The sequence below is a fragment of the Aotus nancymaae genome, unplaced genomic scaffold, assembly GCF_030222135.1.
Source record: "Aotus nancymaae isolate 86718 unplaced genomic scaffold, 86718_ANA_hifiasm-v0.15.2.pri h1tg000059l, whole genome shotgun sequence".
In the NCBI taxonomy this organism is placed as follows: Eukaryota; Metazoa; Chordata; class Mammalia; order Primates; family Aotidae; genus Aotus; species Aotus nancymaae.
Genome location: NW_026988473.1, coordinates 3,853,538 through 3,871,682, shown reverse-complemented (window position 1 = coordinate 3,871,682; position 18,145 = coordinate 3,853,538). Strand labels below are relative to the sequence as shown.

Here is an 18,145-nt window from a genome sequence, read left to right as displayed (position 1 = left end):
TGAACACATTTGATGGTGTTCAGTAAAGTTATTTGCTGTTTGTGAGGTGGGTGAAGCAGGTCTAAATCCTTCCAGTTTTGGGATCCCATCTCCGGGGTTAATTCGGCGTCCCTTGAGGAGCGCATGCGCAACGGGACCACCGGCTCAGCGAACCCACCTGACACAAGACCGCGTGCATGCGCAGTGGAGCTCTGATCCCAGCCTTCCCATGAGCCTCTGGGGCAGGCGCCAAGGCGAGCGGCGGAAGCAGCCGCTCTTAGTTTCCCGCAACACGACAGCGGCTGCCGAGCGACCCGGAAGTGTTCCCATTTTGCGTTGTCTGGGCTCGGCGGCGGCCGGGCTCGGGGTGGACGTGCCACTATGGGGTCGTCCAAGAAGCACCGCGGAGAGAAAGAGGCAGCCGGGACGACGGCGGCGGCCGGCACTGGGGGCGCCACCGAGCAGCCGCCGCGGCACCGGGAGCACAAAAAACACAAGCACCGGAGTAGCGGCAGTGGCGGTAGCGGCGGCGAACGACGGAAGCGGAGCCGGGAACGTGGAGGCGAGCGCGGGAGCGGGCGGCGCGGGGCCGAAGCTGAGGCCCGGAGCAGCACGCACGGGCGGGAGCGCAGCCAGGCAGAGCCCTCAGAGCGGCGCGTGAAGCGGGAGAAGCGCGATGACGGCTATGAGGCCGGTGAGGAGGCGGGGTCTGCGGAGGGGGCGGGGCGGTCAGGGGTCCCGGAGCGGGCGGGTCTGGGTGTGCACGCAGTGTCTGCGTAGTTCTCCAGGCCGGGAAACCTCCAGGCTGTCTACGTCAACTCTTATTAAATAGTCTTTCTACGGCATCTCTCGAGCCCAAGAGTTATAGACTGCAGTGAGCTGCGATCGTGCCAGATGCACTCCAGTCTGGTCAAGAAAGCGAGACTCTGTCTCCAAAAAAAAGTATTTTCTATGGTTGTTTAGGATTAGAGATTGACTTTCTCCACATACCTCCTTGAGGACAGAGGGCTTCTGTTTTCCTCAGTTGTCTGGTACAATTACAGATCCTTAATAAATGTGTTGAATGAATGAATGAAGTAGTATCAGCGTATGCAGAGGCAAGAGAAACTTGGTATTGGACAAATCATGTAGGGCTCATGGTAGCGAAATGAGGGAGTAAGATAAAGATAGGGATGTGAACGCAAAGGACCGTGTATTGTAGGCTCCGTTAAGAAATATAGATTGTCTTGAGGGTGGTAGGGAGCCATGGATGTGAGTTGAGGAGTGAGTTGCTCAGTTCCATATTTTGTAAACATCGCTGGATTGAAAACTTAGTCAAAGGTAGTCAGGATTGGAGACCAGGAAATCAGGAGGGCTTATAGACCACGTGAGGGCTGATGGTAGCCTTCACCAAGGCAGCAGCAGTGGGATGGAGAGAAGTGGACAGATTGGAGAGGTGTTTTGGAGGAGGAATGAACAGAACTCAGCACTTGTATGAGGCTGGGAAGGAAAAGGCATTGAGAATGACTCCTTGAATTTTGGCTTGAGCAGCCAGATGGGTTGTGGGTGTCGTCTCTACTGAAACTGAGGAGTAGAGAAGAGAAGCAGATTTGGAGGAGGATGGATAATTCACTTTTGGGGTTGTCGAGGTTGATGTGCATGTGAAAAGCCGGAGTTTGGACTGGATAAAGCCATTGGGAGTCAGTATCTGAGTGGCCAGTGAAGCTTGTAGGGCTGAAGGCCCACAGGGTCGTGGGGTGAGCCTTATGCTGTGCTGAGGCACAGGATCCGAGGAATAAAGAGACAGGACACAGAAGTACAGGGAAAACGCAGCTGGGCTCGAGGGGCCACGCCCCTAAGAGCGGAGTCAGGTGAGGCCCCGAATGTCCAGAAGCGTGAGTATTTATTGTGTATAGGTTAGGGGGCAGGGCAGTGAGTGAAATCATCTTTAAGGATAGTGATGGGGTCGTGAGCAATAAAACATGGGGTCCACCCGCATTAGGTCACCTAGGCCAGGAGGTGGACAGTGTGCAAGGGGCCCGTTCCCATGAAGGCAAGGGCCGTGTGCAGTAAGGGGTCCACACGCATTAGGTCACCGAGGCTGGGAGGTGGACAGTGTGCAGCAAGGAGTCCATTCCCATTAGGCAAGGGCCTTGTGCAGTAAGGGGTCCACCCCCATTAGGTCACTGAGGCATGGAGGTGGGCCATGTGCAGTGAAGAGGGTGCAGTGTGCAATACCTCTATCTATGGGCAAGCTACTAAGAAGATTTATAGGAGGATGCTTTAAGTCATATAGCAGTGACAGAGCTGTCAGGATCTATGCCACCTGCTGGCAGCTTCCAATGAGTTCTATAGGGGAATGCTTTTCGAGCAGCACAGTAACAGCTGATAAAGTTCACCATCACCAAGGTGTGATTGCTGGTCTGAGGGGAGCCTTCCACAAGAACTGGAGCAAGGTCCTACAACTCCTTTATCAGGAGGAGTGGCTCTTACCCCAAGCCTGCCATACAGCGGGTATCTTTACAATACTGAACGCTGCCACCTAGGCCATGGATTCTTGTCCTGGTATAACTGTTTTTCCCTTAAATCATGCTGTGCACTGTGTCTGCTCTAGGCATTCCTCCGATTATAAGCTGCTTATTCCTGATTCATGCTCTGTACTGTATCTACTCTAGGCATTCCTCTAATTATAAACTTAGACATAGTTTTATATATATATATGGAAATAACTGAGTGGTAAGACATTCTTTAGGCACTCATTCCATGAACTAATGTGTGATCATATAGAGAGGATTGTATAAAGGGAGATAACTGAGTAGTAACACTATAAACAGATACTCTCCAAGCCCTAATTCTATAAACTAATATACTATTATATAAAGGATTATACAAAAGGAAATCACTGAGTAGTAACACTATAAACTGAGATATTCTCCAGGTCTTAATTGTGCCAGGATTCTGCTTAGCTCTCCTTCCTCGGTGCCTATATGGGGGGTTACCCACAAGGCTCCCAAAATAATGTGATATGAGAAGCCGGGGTCAGGAATAGAACCTGAGAAATGCTCTTATTTTAGTAGTAGGTAGAGAAAGATGTTACAAAAAAAAAGAGATAGGAACCAAAAAGGCAGGAAAACCTTTGTGTCATGGGATCTTTGGAAAGAGGGTATTGTTAGAAGGAGGGAGTGATCAACAGTCCCACACACTACGGGAGATCAAGCAAAACCAGAACCGAAAAGAGCCCATTAGATTTAGAAATGAGGAGGCTGGTGACCTTGGAGAGTGCCTGGAGAGATTGGGATCCAGGGCCCAGGTGGAGAGAGGAGGCTTTGAGATAAAGGAAAAGGTAAGATGCAGGATAGACATGCAGGAAAGGAAGAGCTCATGGTGGCAGCTGGTTGAAGGAGTTCATCTGAGGGTGTTCAGTAAGTTATTTGCTGTTTGTGAGGTGAGTGGAGCAGGTCTGTAGTGCTTATTTATCCGTGTCCTCAGCGTCCAGCACAGAGCAGGAACCAATAAGTGTTTCTTGACTCTTTGAGTCCCACAAAGGACAAGGTCATGCAGCAGCCACATTTCCTGTCCTGTTGGGAGAAACATACACAGAAATGACTTGATTGTGAATTCAGGGGAGAGCAGTTAATTCTGATCAGTCATTGAACAGGACTTCATGAAAAAGGTGGTGTTTCATTTTTGCATTTGGATAGGATTTTGCCGATGAGAACAAGGCCAGAGAGTACAGTTTAGGTTGAAGACACAGAATATATAAAAGTGGAGAGGTCCAGGCGCAGTGGCTCACACCTGGTACAATCCAAACACTTTGGGTGGCCCAGGTGGAGGATCACTCTAGCCCAGGAGTTTGAGACCAGCCTGGTCAACATAGTGAGACCCCATCTCTAAAAACAAAATAAACAAAATTAGCCAATTTTGGTGGCAGGCACCTGTAGTTCCAGCTACTCAGGAGGCTGAAGCAGGAGGATTGCTTGAGCCCGGGAGGTCAAGGCTGCACTGAGCCAAGATCATGCCACTGCACTCCAGCTTGGGCAACAAAGTGAGACCTTGTCTCAAAAAAAAAAAGAAAAAAAAGGAGAGGGCAGAGTGGGGGCTGCAGCAGTTTGGATCTCTTGGGTTAGGAAAGGAAGGTGTGCAGAAGAGGCAGGAGTCTGAGGCTAGACTTGGGCAGAGGAGCTGCTGGGGAGCTTGGGTGGAAGAAGCTGCTGTTTTCTGGTGTTTCAGCAGGCCCAGGTGCTGGTGAGGGGCCCTCATCTCTGATCCTGCAGCTGGAGCCAACGATGCTGGCTTCTTGGCCCTATGTTCAGCTCCTGAGCCATGCTTCTTCTTATTCCAGCTGCCAGCTCCAAAACTAGCTCAGGCGATGCCTCCTCACTCAGCATTGAGGAGACCAAGTGAGTACTGTCTCCCTTGTTTCTACTTTGTGTTTCTAAGAGAGGTGGCTCTGGGGCCAGCACTGGGGTGGCTTTCTCACACGAAAGTATGCTAATTGGAGTTGGAAAGGTCCTATAAATCATCTTAGCCAAGGTTTGAGTTATAGAAGAAAAAACTAAAACCTCAGAGGAAGGTAGCATTCACTGGTTAGACGCGGGCCAGGCTGGCGCCCATGTTTCCTGCTTTGGAGGCCAGGGCCCTTCCAGTGTCCTAGGCTGTGGGTCAGACCATGTGTTTGGGACCCATGGGACCACTCACTCCCACCCTATTTGGCCTCCTGTCTGTCTAGAAATGCACATGATGCCCTGTGTCTTTGATAGCCCCTAACACTTGTGTCTCTTGTTCTCAGTAAACTCCGGGCAAAGTTGGGGCTGAAACCGTTGGAGGTCAATGCCGTCAAAAAGGGTGAGTATAGGGCTAAGGTTGGGGTTTGGGTGGGGAAAGAGGCCATCTGAAGGGCTCTTTGAAGAAGGAGAGGTTAGAGGCAGATTCAGCACCATTTAGTGGTCTTACTCATGCATATTTGCCGGGAGGTATGAGGTCCTTCCTTGCTGTTATAATGGCGATCTGGGACTCTGCTTGGTCTCTGAGTTGGAGCCGTGGCCATTGCGTACTCACTGTGGCTGTGCGGTGTTGTTAGATGGACTGAAAGATGTGCACACTTGCTGTAGACTGGGCTGGGGAGAGGTGGGTTTGTTGTTTTTCTTCAAAGCACAATTCGATGGGCTTTGGAAGGCACAGAGGGTCCTATCGTGCTGCATGGGTTGGCCAGGAGTGTGGGGATGAAGTGGGAGCAGGGAGGTGAAGGATTCTTCCTTCCTGTCCTGACCCCTTCTGGCCCCCTGAGCTGGAAGGGGGCAGGGTGAGTGGCTCCCTCCTCTCCCCACCAGCCATGGGCGGGCATAGCCTCACGTCTGGGCCCCCATTCCAGAGGCGGGCACCAAGGAGGAGCCCGTGACAGCCGATGTCATCAACCCTATGGCCTTGCGACAGCGAGAGGAGCTGCGGGAGAAGCTGGCGGCTGCCAAGGAAAAGCGCCTGCTGAACCAAAAGCTGGGGTGAGGGGTCCTGGCCAGAGCAGGCAAGGGAAGGGCTAGGGAGGCCACCATCCTCGGCTGCCTCTTGGGTGGGGAGCAGGAGCTGGGCTCCTCCAGCATCACTATCTCCCCTCTTCAGGAAGATAAAGACCCTAGGAGAGGATGACCCCTGGCTGGACGACACTGCAGCCTGGATTGAGAGGAGCCGGCAGCTGCAGAAGGAGAAGGACCTGGCAGAGAAGAGGGTGAGCGCCGGACAGCATGAGGTGGTTGCCCAGTGCCTCTGGTGGCCCGACTGGGCACTGAGGCAGGAGCTGACCCCGGAGAAGTGAGATGGGGCTTGGAGAGGGGAAAGGCCACGGCTGCTAGCGTCCACTTTGGATTCTCAGCAGCTTGCCTGTAAGGCCTGCCCTTTTTACACTCTGCTCGGTAGAGCCCTGTGTGTTTTCTGGTGATGCCGAGTGGCCTGAGGTCCTAGGTCACCCCTCCCTGTTTCATAGGCCAAGCTACTGGAGGAGATGGACCAAGAGTTTGGTGTCAGCACTCTGGTGGAGGAGGAGTTTGGGCAGAGGCGGCAGGTGAGGCTACAACAACCGGGGCATGTGGCGCACAGGGGCACTGGCAGCCTTGCTGCTGGGATCCCAGGGTTGGGTGGGTGGAGGAGGTTCCTGACTCGCCGTTTCTTCCCTTAGGACCTGTACAGTGCCCGGGACCTGCAGGGCCTCACCGTGGAGCATGCCATTGATTCCTTCAGAGAAGGGGAGACCATGATCCTCACCCTCAAGGACAAAGGTGACATGAGCTGGGCGCCTGGCGGGGGGGGAGCACAGCCTCCGCTGAGTTGCGGGCAAGTGTGAATGGCCACTGCTCTGTGCTGCCCCCAGGCGTGCTGCAGGAGGAGGAAGATGTGCTGGTGAACGTGAACCTGGTGGATAAGGAGCGGGCAGAGAAAAATGTGGAGCTGCGGAAGAAGAAGCCCGACTACCTGCCCTATGTGGAGGATGAGAGCGTGGATGACCTGGCACAGGCACGTGGCGGGCAGGCTGGACGGCGGGGGATGGGGCGGAGAATGTCGGGCTCTGAGGAGGTGGTGGCTCGGTGGCTTTTCAGGAGCCAGCCTGGGTTCCAACCTGTACCTCTTGCCTTGCAGCAAAAACCTCACTCTATCCTGTCTAAGTACGACGAAGAGCTTGACGGGGAGCGGCTGCACTCCTTCCGCCTGGAGCAGGGTGGCACAGCTGATGGCCTGCGGGAGCGGGAGCTGGAGGAGATCCGGACCAAGCTGCGGCTGCAGGCTCAGTCCCTGAGCACGGTGGGGCCCCGTCTGGCCTCCGAGTACCTCACGCCTGAGGAGATGGTGAGCCCTCTCGCGCCTCGTACTTGGTGTCACAATTCTCCCTCCCTCGCGGCTCGTGCGCTGCCCACAGGCACTCAGAAGAGAGGGCGAGTGTTCATGTTCACAAAGTGCTTGGCCTTGTGGACGAGCAGTAAATGGCATCTGGGGGAGTACCGGGTGTGGACGGATCAGGGCTGCCGAGCCACGTGGGCCTCAGTCTGTGTTCAGGCTTTGCCATGCTGCCAGCCCGTGCCCTGGGTGAGCCATTTAACTGTGAGCTTGGGGCGCCCCATCTGGAGTGGCAGTGACAAGAGCTGCCTCCTGAGGTTGCTGTGAGGATGAGTGACAGCATGGGTGAGGGGGGACTGGAAAGGTGTGTGTGACTCTTGCCTGTGGAGTGACTGTGTAACATGAGGTAGACAGCCAGTGCAGCGGGCGTCTTGCTGAGCGGGTAAGAGCAGGACTTGAGCCAGACTGCCCCAGCTCCCTCACTTAGGAGTGGGCAACCTTGGCAAGGTACTTAACCTCTCTGTGCCCCAGTTTCCCCATCTCATGAGTGGATTGGAGATAGTAACCACCCCACGTGTTGCTCATGTGTGGGAAGCGCTCAGAAGACTGGCTAGCACAGCGGAACACCACAGAGATTCACCCTCGAGGGCTGCGGTGGCCCGCCTCTCCCCACCCCTGCTCTATGCCTCTCCCCGCCCCTGCTCCATGCCTCTCCCCGCCCCTGCTCTATGCCTCTCCTCTCTTCCCCTCAGGTGACCTTTAAAAAGACCAAGCGGAGGGTGAAGAAAATCCGAAAGAAGGAGAAGGAGGTAGTAGTGCGGGCGGATGACTTGCTGCCTCTCGGGGACCAGACTCAGGATGGGGACTTTGGTTCCAGGTGGGCTTGGACACGGTGGTAGGAGGAGAGGGCTGGGCTGGGGTGGCCTGGGGGCTGGTGCTCACCAGAGAGGCCTTCTTCCCTCAGACTGCGGGGCCGGGGTCGCCGCCGAGTGTCCGAGGTGGAGGAGGAGAAGGAGTCCACGCCTCAGCCCCCGCCATCAGACGACACCCGAGTGGAGAACATGGACATCAGTGATGAGGGTGAGGGCCCGTCACGGGCTGGAAGCGGGGCAGGGACGGGGCTGGGGAAGATGGTCTGAGCAGGCATCCCCTGTGTTTCTCCCAGAGGAGAATGGAGCTCCGCCGCCACCGGGGTCCCCACAGGCGCTGGAGGAGGACGAGGCAGAGCTGGAGCTGCAGAAGCAGCTGGAGAAGGGGCGCCGGCTACGACAGCTGCAGCAGCTGCGAGACAGCGGCGAGAAGGTGAGGCTGGGCGCGGGCAGGCCTGGGGCACCCAGTGCATTGGCACTCACCTGTCCTCACGAGTCCATGCCCCTGTGTCGTGGCAAACAGCCACATTCCCGTCTGAAGCCTCTTTTCTGTTTGTTTTTTGGGTGTTTTTTTTTTTTTTTGAGACAGTTTCGCTCTGTCACCCAGACTGAAGTGCACTGGCACGATCTCTGCTCACTGCAACCTCTGCCTCCTGGGTTCAAGTGATTCTCATGCCTCAGTCTCCCGAGTAGCTGAGATTACAGGCGCCCACCACCGAATCTGGCTAATTTTTGTATTTTTAGTAGAGATGGGGTTTCACCAGGCTAGTCTTGAACTCCTGACCTCAGGTGATCTGTCCACCTCAGCCTCCCAAAGTGCTGGGATTATAGGTGTGAGTCACTGCGCCCGACCCTCTTTGCTGTTTAAAGTCATGTTTTGTGCAGGTTTTGAGACGTCTGCAGTGTTTTCACTGCCAGATGCCTGCTTTAGTGGGGGATCCTTTCCTCTCCTTTCTCTTCCTATGTGTGTTTGTTGAATGCCTACTGTCAGTAGTGCATTATTCTTGGGCTCGGAGGGTCATTGCTGAACAGGACAGCCACAGGGCCCGGGGTTCATGGAGCTGGCTTTCTAGAGTGTGTGGGGGAGAGGGGTGGCAGCAGGTGGACAGGCTGGCGTTTAGGCCATAGACCAACCAGAAGGTATCTCAGAAGAATCAACCTTAGAGTGCCTGAGGACCAGGGAGGCTGAAGCAGAGAGTGAGAGGGTGGCGTGAGCTGAGATGGAGGGTCCGGGGGGCCAGCGCAGGGGGCGCCTCGAGCCCGTGGCCATCACCGCCTCACCGGCACAGTGTGCCGGGCACTGCTCTCGTGCTCTGTGTTTGTTCCTATGAGGAAGGTTCTGTCACCTCCATCATTGCCGAGGCCACATTTTTAGCCCTACCCCACACTTTTTACCTAGGAAGAAGCCAAGAAAGGGTATCCAGGAGAGGGAGTAAGGGAGGGAGGCTTCTGATACGACTGGGAGGTAAAGTGGGGACTGTTCGAACGGATTCAGGGCTGGGAGGGTGAGAGTTGAGAAGGTAAGGGCTGCGCCTGGGACGGAGGGCAGGCTTGGTGTTGAAGGGCTGCAGAGGACAGATTTGAGGTTTAAGGGTGTGTGGTCTCTGTCAGGCCCCTTGTGTGCTCTGCTATTGTAGGAAAAACAGCCAAGACAATCTGTGAGTGGACGTGGCTGGTTTCCAGTAACACTTTATTTCTAGGTAGTGGGACATAGTTTGCCCGGCCTGTCTGTAAAAAAGAACAGAGAAGGCCGGGCGAGGTGGCTCACGCCTGTAATCCCAGCACTTTGGGAGGCTGAGGCGGGTGGATCACGAGGTCAAGAGATCGAGACCATCCTGGCCAACATGGTGAAACCCCGTCTCTACTAAAAATACAAAAATTAGCTGGGCATTGTGGCACACGCCTGTAGTCCCAGCTACTTGGGAGGATGAGGCAGGAGAATTGATTGAACCCAGGAGGCGGAGGTTGCAGTGAGCCAAGATCATGCCACTGCACTCCAGCCTGGCGCCTGGCGATGGAGCAAGACTGTCTCAAAAAAAAAAAAACAGAACAGAGAAATAGGGCGATAGACTGACAGGGCTGTGCGTTTTATGACTGAAATGAACATAGGAGTTATTAGCCCCGAGGTTCTTAGCCTGCCTGCACGTTAGACACCTAGGAGGTTGATTTTGTTGTTGTTGTTTTAAGAAACAAGGTCTCGCTCTATTGCTTGGGCTGGAGTGCAGTGGTGTGGTCATAGCTCACTGCAGCCTTGAAATCCCAGGCTCAAGGGATCCTTCTGTCCTAGCCTCCCAAGTAGCTGAGACCACAGGCATACACCACCACACCTGGCAAATTTAAGGAAATTTTTTAGCAATAGGGTCTCCACCTTGTTGCCCAGGCTGGTCTCAGACTCCTGGGCTCAAACAATCCTCTCACCTCTACCTCCCAAAGGGCTGGGGTTACAGGCATGAGCCACCTGGCCTGGCCTAGCCTAGGAAGTTTTTAAAATATATGAGCCACACCCCACACACCATACCAGCAGAAACATGAAAGTGTCTCACAGTGAACACCTGTGTCTTCTAGAGTCAGTAATTATAAACATTGTTAAAGTTTTTCTTTTTTTCCTGAGCCACTGCAAGTTGCAGACCTGGTGACACTGTACCCTTAACTACTTCAGCGGGCATCTCACGAAATAGGGGCCTTCTCCTGCATAGCCACGCTGCCCTAACGAGTCCATAAATGCTGTAAAACAGTAGCTCACATGCCTCCATTTTCCAGTTATCCCCCAAAATGTCTTTAATTTTTTGTTTTAACCAGTATCCAATCAAGTTTCATACCCACAAAGGAGTCTTTTTCTGACTAATGGAGATTCTGGAGTATGTGGGAGAGACAAATTAATGATGGAAGAGGAAAAGGAGATTTTTGCAGGCATTGGTGGGGCCTAGAGTACAAGTGGAGGGTGGCCTTGAGCGAAGCCAGGTCGTGTCATTTATTTCAGGAGGGAAGGTGGGGAGGTTACAGCAGCTACAACCAAGGTGACCTTGGTTGGGGGAAGTCAAAGCAGCCCATGTCCGATTGTTCTGGTGTTTTCCAGTGAAGAGGTGGCAGGGGTGGCAGTTCAAGGAGACATGAGATGCTGTTTTGGAGAGTGGAGGGCAGGTACACCATGGAAGAGGAACAGACCTGCTGGGCGGTGTGGGCTGCTCAGCCGTTCCCCGTGGCCTTGGATGTGACGGGTTTTCTGTCCAGCTGCTCCATGCAGTCAGCTGAAGAGGAGGATGGTGGGATTAATGAGCTGAGGAGGAGGATGGGATTAATGGGGAGCTGAGGAGAAGGATGGTGGGATTGAGGATTGGGTTTTCTGGAGAGGAGAGGCAAGGCAGTTAAGGTTCTCACAAAGGGGAGGTTCTGTTGATGTCCCCCAACTCTAAACTGGGTAATTGGGGACAGAACAGAGTGATGGGTGTGAGGACTGGCCTGGAGTCATGATGTGGTTGAAGAATTACTGGATTGTGGTTAATACAGTCAGTGAACTAGAAAGAAAGGATGTAGAGAACAGAGAGGATCCTCGGAATTGAGGGGGTTTTTTTGTTTTAGTTTTGAGACAGTGTCTCACTCTCTCCCAGGCTAGGGTGCAGTGGTGCTATCTCGGCTCACTGCAATGTCCACTTCCCAGGTTCAAGTGATTCCTGCCTTAGCCTCCTGAGTAGCTGGGACTACAGGCGCGTGCCACCATGCCCAGCTAATTTTTCTGTATTTTTAGTAGAGATGGGGTTTCGCCATGTGGGCCAGGCTGGTCTCGAACTCCTGACCTCAGGTGATCTGCCCCACCCTCGGTCTTCCAAAGTGCTGGGATTACAGGTATGACCTTCCGTGCTGGCCTGGGTCCCAACCCTGATGACCTCATTTAACCTTAATTACCTCCCTAAAGCTGCTCTGTCCAAATACAGTCATTGGGGGGTTAGGGTTTCTCTGTATGAATTTGGGGGTACACAGTTCCTAGAAAGGACAATATTGTAAAGATGTCGTCTCATCTAATTCACTTCTAGGTTGAATGCAATTCCAGTAAAAATCCCAATGGGGACTTTTATGGAACCTGGCAAACTGATTCTGAAATTGGATAAAGTAGGGTAATTGTGGCAGTGTGGGATTGTGTAAGGACAGACTAATAGGACAGAGAGACCAGACGGGCCCCGAGACAGAATCGCGTCCCAGTGGAAGAGATGCTCATCAGTGCGACGAGTGTGCTTGGGACAGTCAGTTATCTATTTGCAGAATAAATGAAATTGGGTTTGTACGTCACACCTTGCAGGTAGATTAAGAACTTCAAAGTAAAAACCTAACATTTCAGAACCAAATTAAGGAAATTACATTTATGATTTTTTGGTAGAAAAGATTTAAGTTGTTAGCATAGCCAAGGCAGAAGAATTGCTTGAGGCTAGGAGTTTGAGACCAGCCTGGGCAACATAGCAAGACCCCCCCCCCCACCAACCCCATCTCTAAAAAATTGTTTTTAATTAACTGGGCGTGGTGGCATGTGTCTGAAGCCTCAGCTATGCTGGAGGCTAAGGCAGGAGGATTGCTCGGCTGTTGCTGCACCACTGCACTCCAACCTGGGTGATAGAACAGATCATGTCTCAAAAAACAAACACACCAACCAAGAAACCCACACGTTCCGTGGGTGGGTTTCTTCAAGAAACCATGAAAAAAAAAATGAACATGTTGGCCGGGTGTGGTGGCTCACGCCTATAATCACAGCACTTTGGGAGGCCAAGGCAGGTGGATCACAAGGTCAAGAGTTTGAGACCAGACTGGCCAATATGGTGAAACCCCGTCTCCACTAAAAATACAAAAATTAGCTGGGTGTGGTGGCACACGCCTATAATTCCAGCTACTCAGGAGGCTGAGGCAGGAGAATAGCTTGAACCTGGGAGGCGGAGGTTGCAGTGAGCCGAGATCATGCCACTGCTCTCCAGCCTGGGTGACAGAGCAAGACTCTGTCTGAAAAAAAAAAAAACAAAAAAACATGTAACTACATAGAAATTGAGAATGTAAGTTTTTTGTTTTTTTTTTTTGCTTTTTTTTGTTTTTTATAAAAGATATCATGAAGCATATAAAAAGGCAGACCAGAAGGGAAGATATTTGCCCACAAATACAACCAAGAATGGGTTGGTGTCAAGAGTATACAAACAGACAGAGCAGATGAACAACACGGAAAACTAGCTGAAAGATGTAGATAAGACAGGCGGTTCACAGAAGAGAAAGCCTGACTGACTGGGAAGGTACCCGGCAAGCCCAGCTTCAGGAGGGGTCACAGCAAGGTGGCACCTGCCACCCCCAAACAATTCCACAGAAAGGTCCAAGCCTGACAGTAGGGAGTAGGAATAAGGACATGGAGCAGCCAGAATCCTCGGCCACGCTGCTCACCGCCATGGCCATGAGGCTAATCAGACAAGAGAGGGAACGTGCGTGTACCCAGGCCACCCCCACCTCTCACTCCTGAGTGTGCCCCACATGCACCAGGAGACAGTGTCAGTGGCCTGCAGCCACAGTACTTGTTCCAACAGAAAAGAAATAGTCCATCCTCAGTGGGCTGGAGAGCCAGATCAGGGAGCATCCGGCTATGGGCTGATTCCATACTGTAAACTGATGAGCTACAGCCAGTTGCATCAGGGGTACTCTCAGAGGCATAGATTTTTTTACAAAAGAAATCATAGACTCTGAGTCATACAGTGTGGTTCAGGTTATATAACACTTAATATACAACACAATTAACTGTTCTGGGGCAGGTCCTTATGTGGTAAAGCCGTGAAGACAAGCCAGTGAGTCACGACCATGGATGGAGGGAACACTCAGGACTGGGCAGGGTGTTAGTGATGCTGCTCCAGCCCCGGGCAGAGGGATGTGTGTGTATGTTTAGTTACTGTTTTAAAGAGCATATCAGCTGGGCTTGGTGGCTCACACCTGTAATCCCAACACATTGGAAGGCCCAGGCAGGCGGATCACAAGGTCAGGGGTTCGAGACCAGCCTGGGCAACATGGTGAAACCCTGTCTCTACTAAAAATACAAAAATTAGTTGGGTGTGGTAGCACATGCCTGTAATCTCAGCTACTCAGGAGGCTGAGGCAGGAGAATCCCTTCAACCCAAGAGGCAGAGGTTGCAGTGAGCCGAGATCATACCATTGTGCTCCAGCATGGGTGACAGTGAGACTATCTCAAAAAATTAATAAATATCTGGGTCAACAGAACAAAATCTCATATAGAAAAAAGAAAAAAAGAGAAAATAAATAAATAAATAGCATATGATGAGTTAGATATGCCCCCTTTTATGTTTACGATGAAGTTCATTAAAAGATAAATGTTCCTGGATGTCCTGGAATATTTTTTTTTTTCGAGACAGGGTCTTGCTCTGTTGCCCAGGCTGGAGTGCAGTGGCAAGATCACAGCCTACCACAGCCCGACCTCCAGGCTTAAGTGATCCTCCCACCCCAGCCTCCCAAGTAGCTGAGACTGCAGGCGTATACCACCATGCCTGGTTGATGTTTATAGTTTTTGTAGAGATGGGGTTTCACCTTACTGCCCAGGCTGGTCTTGAACTTCTGGGCTCAAGTGATCCTCCAGCCTTGGCTTCCTAAAGTGCTAGGATTACAGATGTGAGCCACCGCAGCTGGCCCCTGGAAGAATTTTTTTTTTTGAGACAGGGTTTCACTCTGTTGCCCACACTTTGAGTGCAGTGCTATGATCTTGGCTCACTGCAGTCTCGGTCTCCCAGACTCAAGCAGTCCTCCCACCTCAGCCTCTCAAGTAGCTGGGACTATAGGCTAATTTTTATATTTTCTGTAGAGATGGGATTTGGGCGTGTTGCCCAGGCTGGTCTCAAACTCCCGAACTCGGACAATCCGCCCGCCTCAGGAGATTTTTTAAAATGGAAGAGGGTGCAGAAGTGGACATGGCAACTCGAGCCTTCACTGAGTTTGCTGTCAGGGCTTCGGGGTTGAGGGAGGAGTTTTTTAAAGAGGGGAGCTGGTGGGCAATTGTGTGTGTGGCCGGGCATCTACAACAGGAGGGAAAGCAGAGGGTGCTGGTGCCCATGTGGGGGTCCTGGATTTAGTGCTGGTAGCACGAGTGGGTTCTCTTAGCATGTCATGGCACTTGCTTTCTTGGTGGAGTGAGAAGCGAGAAGCTGGGCCGTGGGGAGTCGAAAGAGTGGGCCACCTCACCGCCCTGTGGGTTCTAGAAGTGCTGTCTACAGAGTCTTGAAACTGGAGTTTGTTGGGGGAGGGGCGGGTGGCAGGAGGGACCCTGGAGGAAGGTGCTTGAGGCTGAGGTAGTGTGCCAGGGGCTTTGGGGCAGGGTAGGCACAGGCCTGGTCAGGAAGGCCCTGTAGGATGTTGGGTGTTCATTCAAAGGGCAGCCAAACCCATTGACGGGTTGGGAGCAGAAGAGTGACCCCAGTGGAATAGGTGTAAAGTGGAGTCAGGAGGCAGAGATCAGCCAGGGCCCACATGGGCTGTGGGTGTGGCCTGTCTTGCTGCTGCCAGGGAGGACCCTTGGGTTCCTGGGTCTCAATGGCATCACCCCAGAAATTGCTGGGTTTGCCCACAGCTACTCCCTCCCCCAGGTGGTGGAGATTGTGAAGAAGCTGGAGTCTCGACAGCGGGGCTGGGAGGAGGATGAGGATCCTGAGCGAAAGGGGGCCATCGTGTTCAACGCCACGTCTGAGTTCTGCCGCACCTTGGGGGAGATCCCCACCTACGGGCTGGCCGGCAACCGTGAGGAGCAGGAGGAGCTCATGGTGCGTCTGGGGCAGCCCCACCCTAGGCTTCCCTTGGCTGGGCAGGCTGACTGGGGGCTGGGGGCTGGGGCTGACCCTGGTCTTTTGTGCCCCAGGACTTTGAACGGGATGAGGAGCGCTCGGCCAACGGCGGCTCTGAATCTGATGGGGAGGAGAACATTGGCTGGAGCACGGTGAACCTGGACGAGGAGAAGCAGCAGCAGGACGTGAGGGCTGCGCTGTCACTACGGGGGTAGGGGGCGTGGGGCGGGAGGGTGGAGCTGGAGATGAGTGCCCAGGCAAGTTGCTTGGTGTCCTCAGCCTCCTTATCCACAGAATGCGCTCTGCATTCCTCCAAGGGTGATCTGAGTATTACATGAGGAAATTGAATGAAGTTAAATGTTGTGGCTGGTGCCTGGTGGGGGGTAACTGGTGGGTGGGGGTGAGAAGAGGCAGTGTGGCTTGCTAACCACCCCTGCCATGTGCCCCCCAGTTCTCTGCTTCCTCCACCACCATCCTGGACGAGGAGCCGATCGTGAATAGGGGGCTGGCAGCTGCCCTGCTCCTGTGTCAGAACAAAGGTAGGGAGCTCAGGGCAGCTGTGGCTTGGGTGGGCTTGGGCACTTTGGCAGGAAAAAGGCTTGTGGGGGCTTCGGTGCAGCAGGTGCAGGCAGGGCTGCCTCCGTCCCCTCTGCTGCCTCTTTCAGTCCCTATGCTGGAGCCAGCTGCCCGGCCCAGAGCCGCTCCTTCCCCTCCCGCTGGCATCTGTCTCTGCCTTACAAGGCTCCACATCTGCTCCAGGAAGGAGAGGGGAGTTGAAACTGTTACAGCTATAGCACAGAGAAGCCCTGATGTTAGGACCCCAGCTCTGCCATTTCCTTGGCCAGTGGCCCTTGGCAAGGGGCTCATTTCTGCATCTTTGCTTTAGAATAGGCCTGATGGCTTTCCAGAGGCAAGGAGAGAGGTGCCCCCCACAGGGCCCACTCCACCTTCTCAGGAGGCCCTGGAGCGGTGCCTCTCACAGGGTTGGGCAGCCTGGAGTCTCACAAGCCCTCCATCCCTAGGGCTGCTGGAGACCACAGTGCAGAAGGTGGCCCGGGTGAAGGCCCCCAACAAGTCTCTGCCCTCAGCTGTGTACTGCATCGAGGATAAGATGTGAGTGTGCAGGGCCGGGGATCCTGTGCCAGCTTGGGGCTGCAGGAACACGGCAGGCAGCTGCTCCTCACACTAAGGCCACCTCTGTCTCGGGCCAGGGCCATCGATGACAAGTACAGCCGGCGGGAGGAGTACCGAGGCTTCACGCAGGACTTCAAGGAGAAGGACGGCTACAAACCCGATGTTAAAATTGAGTACGTGGATGAGACAGGCCGGAAACTCACACCCAAGGAGGTGAGTAGGGCCCTGTGCGGGCAGAACCCCAGCCTGCCAAAGGGAGGCTGAGCATGGGACTGCAGTGCCCCAGGGGCCTGGTGAAGTGCCACGGATCGGGAGGGGGCGCTCAGGGTTGGGGAGGGCTGTGCCTCAGTTTCTGTCTCTAGTGGGCACAGCAGTCCCTTGGCAGGCCTGGCAGGAGGGTCAGACAGGCACTCGGGACCTCTGCCCTCCTGTCTCTCACCTGAATGAGCCCTTCACCGGCTTTCCTGGCCCGCAGGGCCATTCCATCGTCCTGACCCTTCCAGTGCCCTTGTAGGCTGCCCGACCCTCCTGCCACCCCACTCAGCTGCCCCCATGCTCTCCTGAGTTTGTCCAGCCCCAGCCTCCAGACCTAGCCCCTGCGCGGCAGGTCTCACTCCAGGTTCCCTGTGCCCTGCCCCCATGGCAGCACATCTGTTAGCCAAGCTGGTCTCCTGGACTCTGCTGGGGCCCTGGAGGGTACCAGAGTCTGTGCCCTTTTCCCATCTCCTTCCCACTGCCTCCTAGGCCTGGCACTGGGTGAGGTGAGTCAACACCCGACCCCAGCTGCCCTGTTTCACACCTTGTGGGCACAGGTGGCTCTGGCCCCACCCAGGGCCCTGCAGCTCCCCCTCGTGCCCTGTGTCCCCAGGCCTTCCGGCAGCTGTCCCACCGTTTCCACGGCAAGGGCTCAGGCAAGATGAAGACAGAGCGGCGGATGAAGAAGCTGGACGAGGAGGCGGTGGGTGCCCTTGGGGACGTGGGGGGCCCTGCACCTGCCAGGGCAGGGGTGGCTGGTGTGGGGGGCCTGCTCCAGCCCTTGCTGAGTGTCCATGACCCCACAGCTCCTGAAGAAGATGAGCTCCAGCGACACGCCCTTGGGCACCGTGGCTCTGCTCCAGGAGAAGCAGAAGGCCCAGAAGACCCCCTACATCGTGCTCAGCGGCAGCGGCAAGAGCATGAACGCGTGAGTGGCTCGAGGCTGGTGGGGTGGTCCGGGGTGGCCTGGCCTGCACCTGCCTTAGTAGCCTCACGCCCCTTTCTCTCTGCAGGAACACCATCACTAAGTGACGGCGCCCTCCATCCCCCGCCCCGCCTCAACCTTGGTAGTAAATAAAGCTCCCTCCTTATTTTTTCCTCCCTGGTCGTGGTACAGATTCCAGGGTTAGATCCTTGGTTGGGTGTGGCCCAGAGTCTGGCTCCTGCTAGGTGAGACCTGGCCATCAGATTACACAAAGGAGAGAGCCCTGGTCCTCTACGGCTCCTTCTCCCCGGCTGTCAGTCACGCCTCTGCAGGGCCGACTCTCTTGATGGAAAGTGGAGGCAGTTTTAGAAACTCGTCACCCC

General features: G+C 54.2%; 1 protein-coding gene across 1 annotated transcript; it reads left to right on the top strand.

The window, feature by feature from the left end:
• The first annotated feature begins 345 nt into the window (after positions 1–345).
• SART1 (spliceosome associated factor 1, recruiter of U4/U6.U5 tri-snRNP) lies at positions 346–17,935 on the top strand. The gene is made up of 20 exons (XM_012462937.3): positions 346–673; positions 4,301–4,358; positions 4,748–4,803; positions 5,330–5,456; positions 5,575–5,680; positions 5,936–6,013; positions 6,128–6,227; positions 6,320–6,462; positions 6,586–6,792; positions 7,533–7,657; positions 7,745–7,860; positions 7,946–8,082; positions 15,254–15,427; positions 15,523–15,633; positions 15,900–15,987; positions 16,471–16,561; positions 16,660–16,795; positions 17,451–17,540; positions 17,644–17,765; positions 17,851–17,935. Exons 1-20 carry the CDS (start codon positions 361–363, stop codon positions 17,867–17,869), a joined length of 2,397 nt encoding a protein of 798 aa, XP_012318360.1. The 5' UTR covers positions 346–360; the 3' UTR covers positions 17,870–17,935.
• Positions 17,936–18,145: the final 210 nt, after the last annotated feature.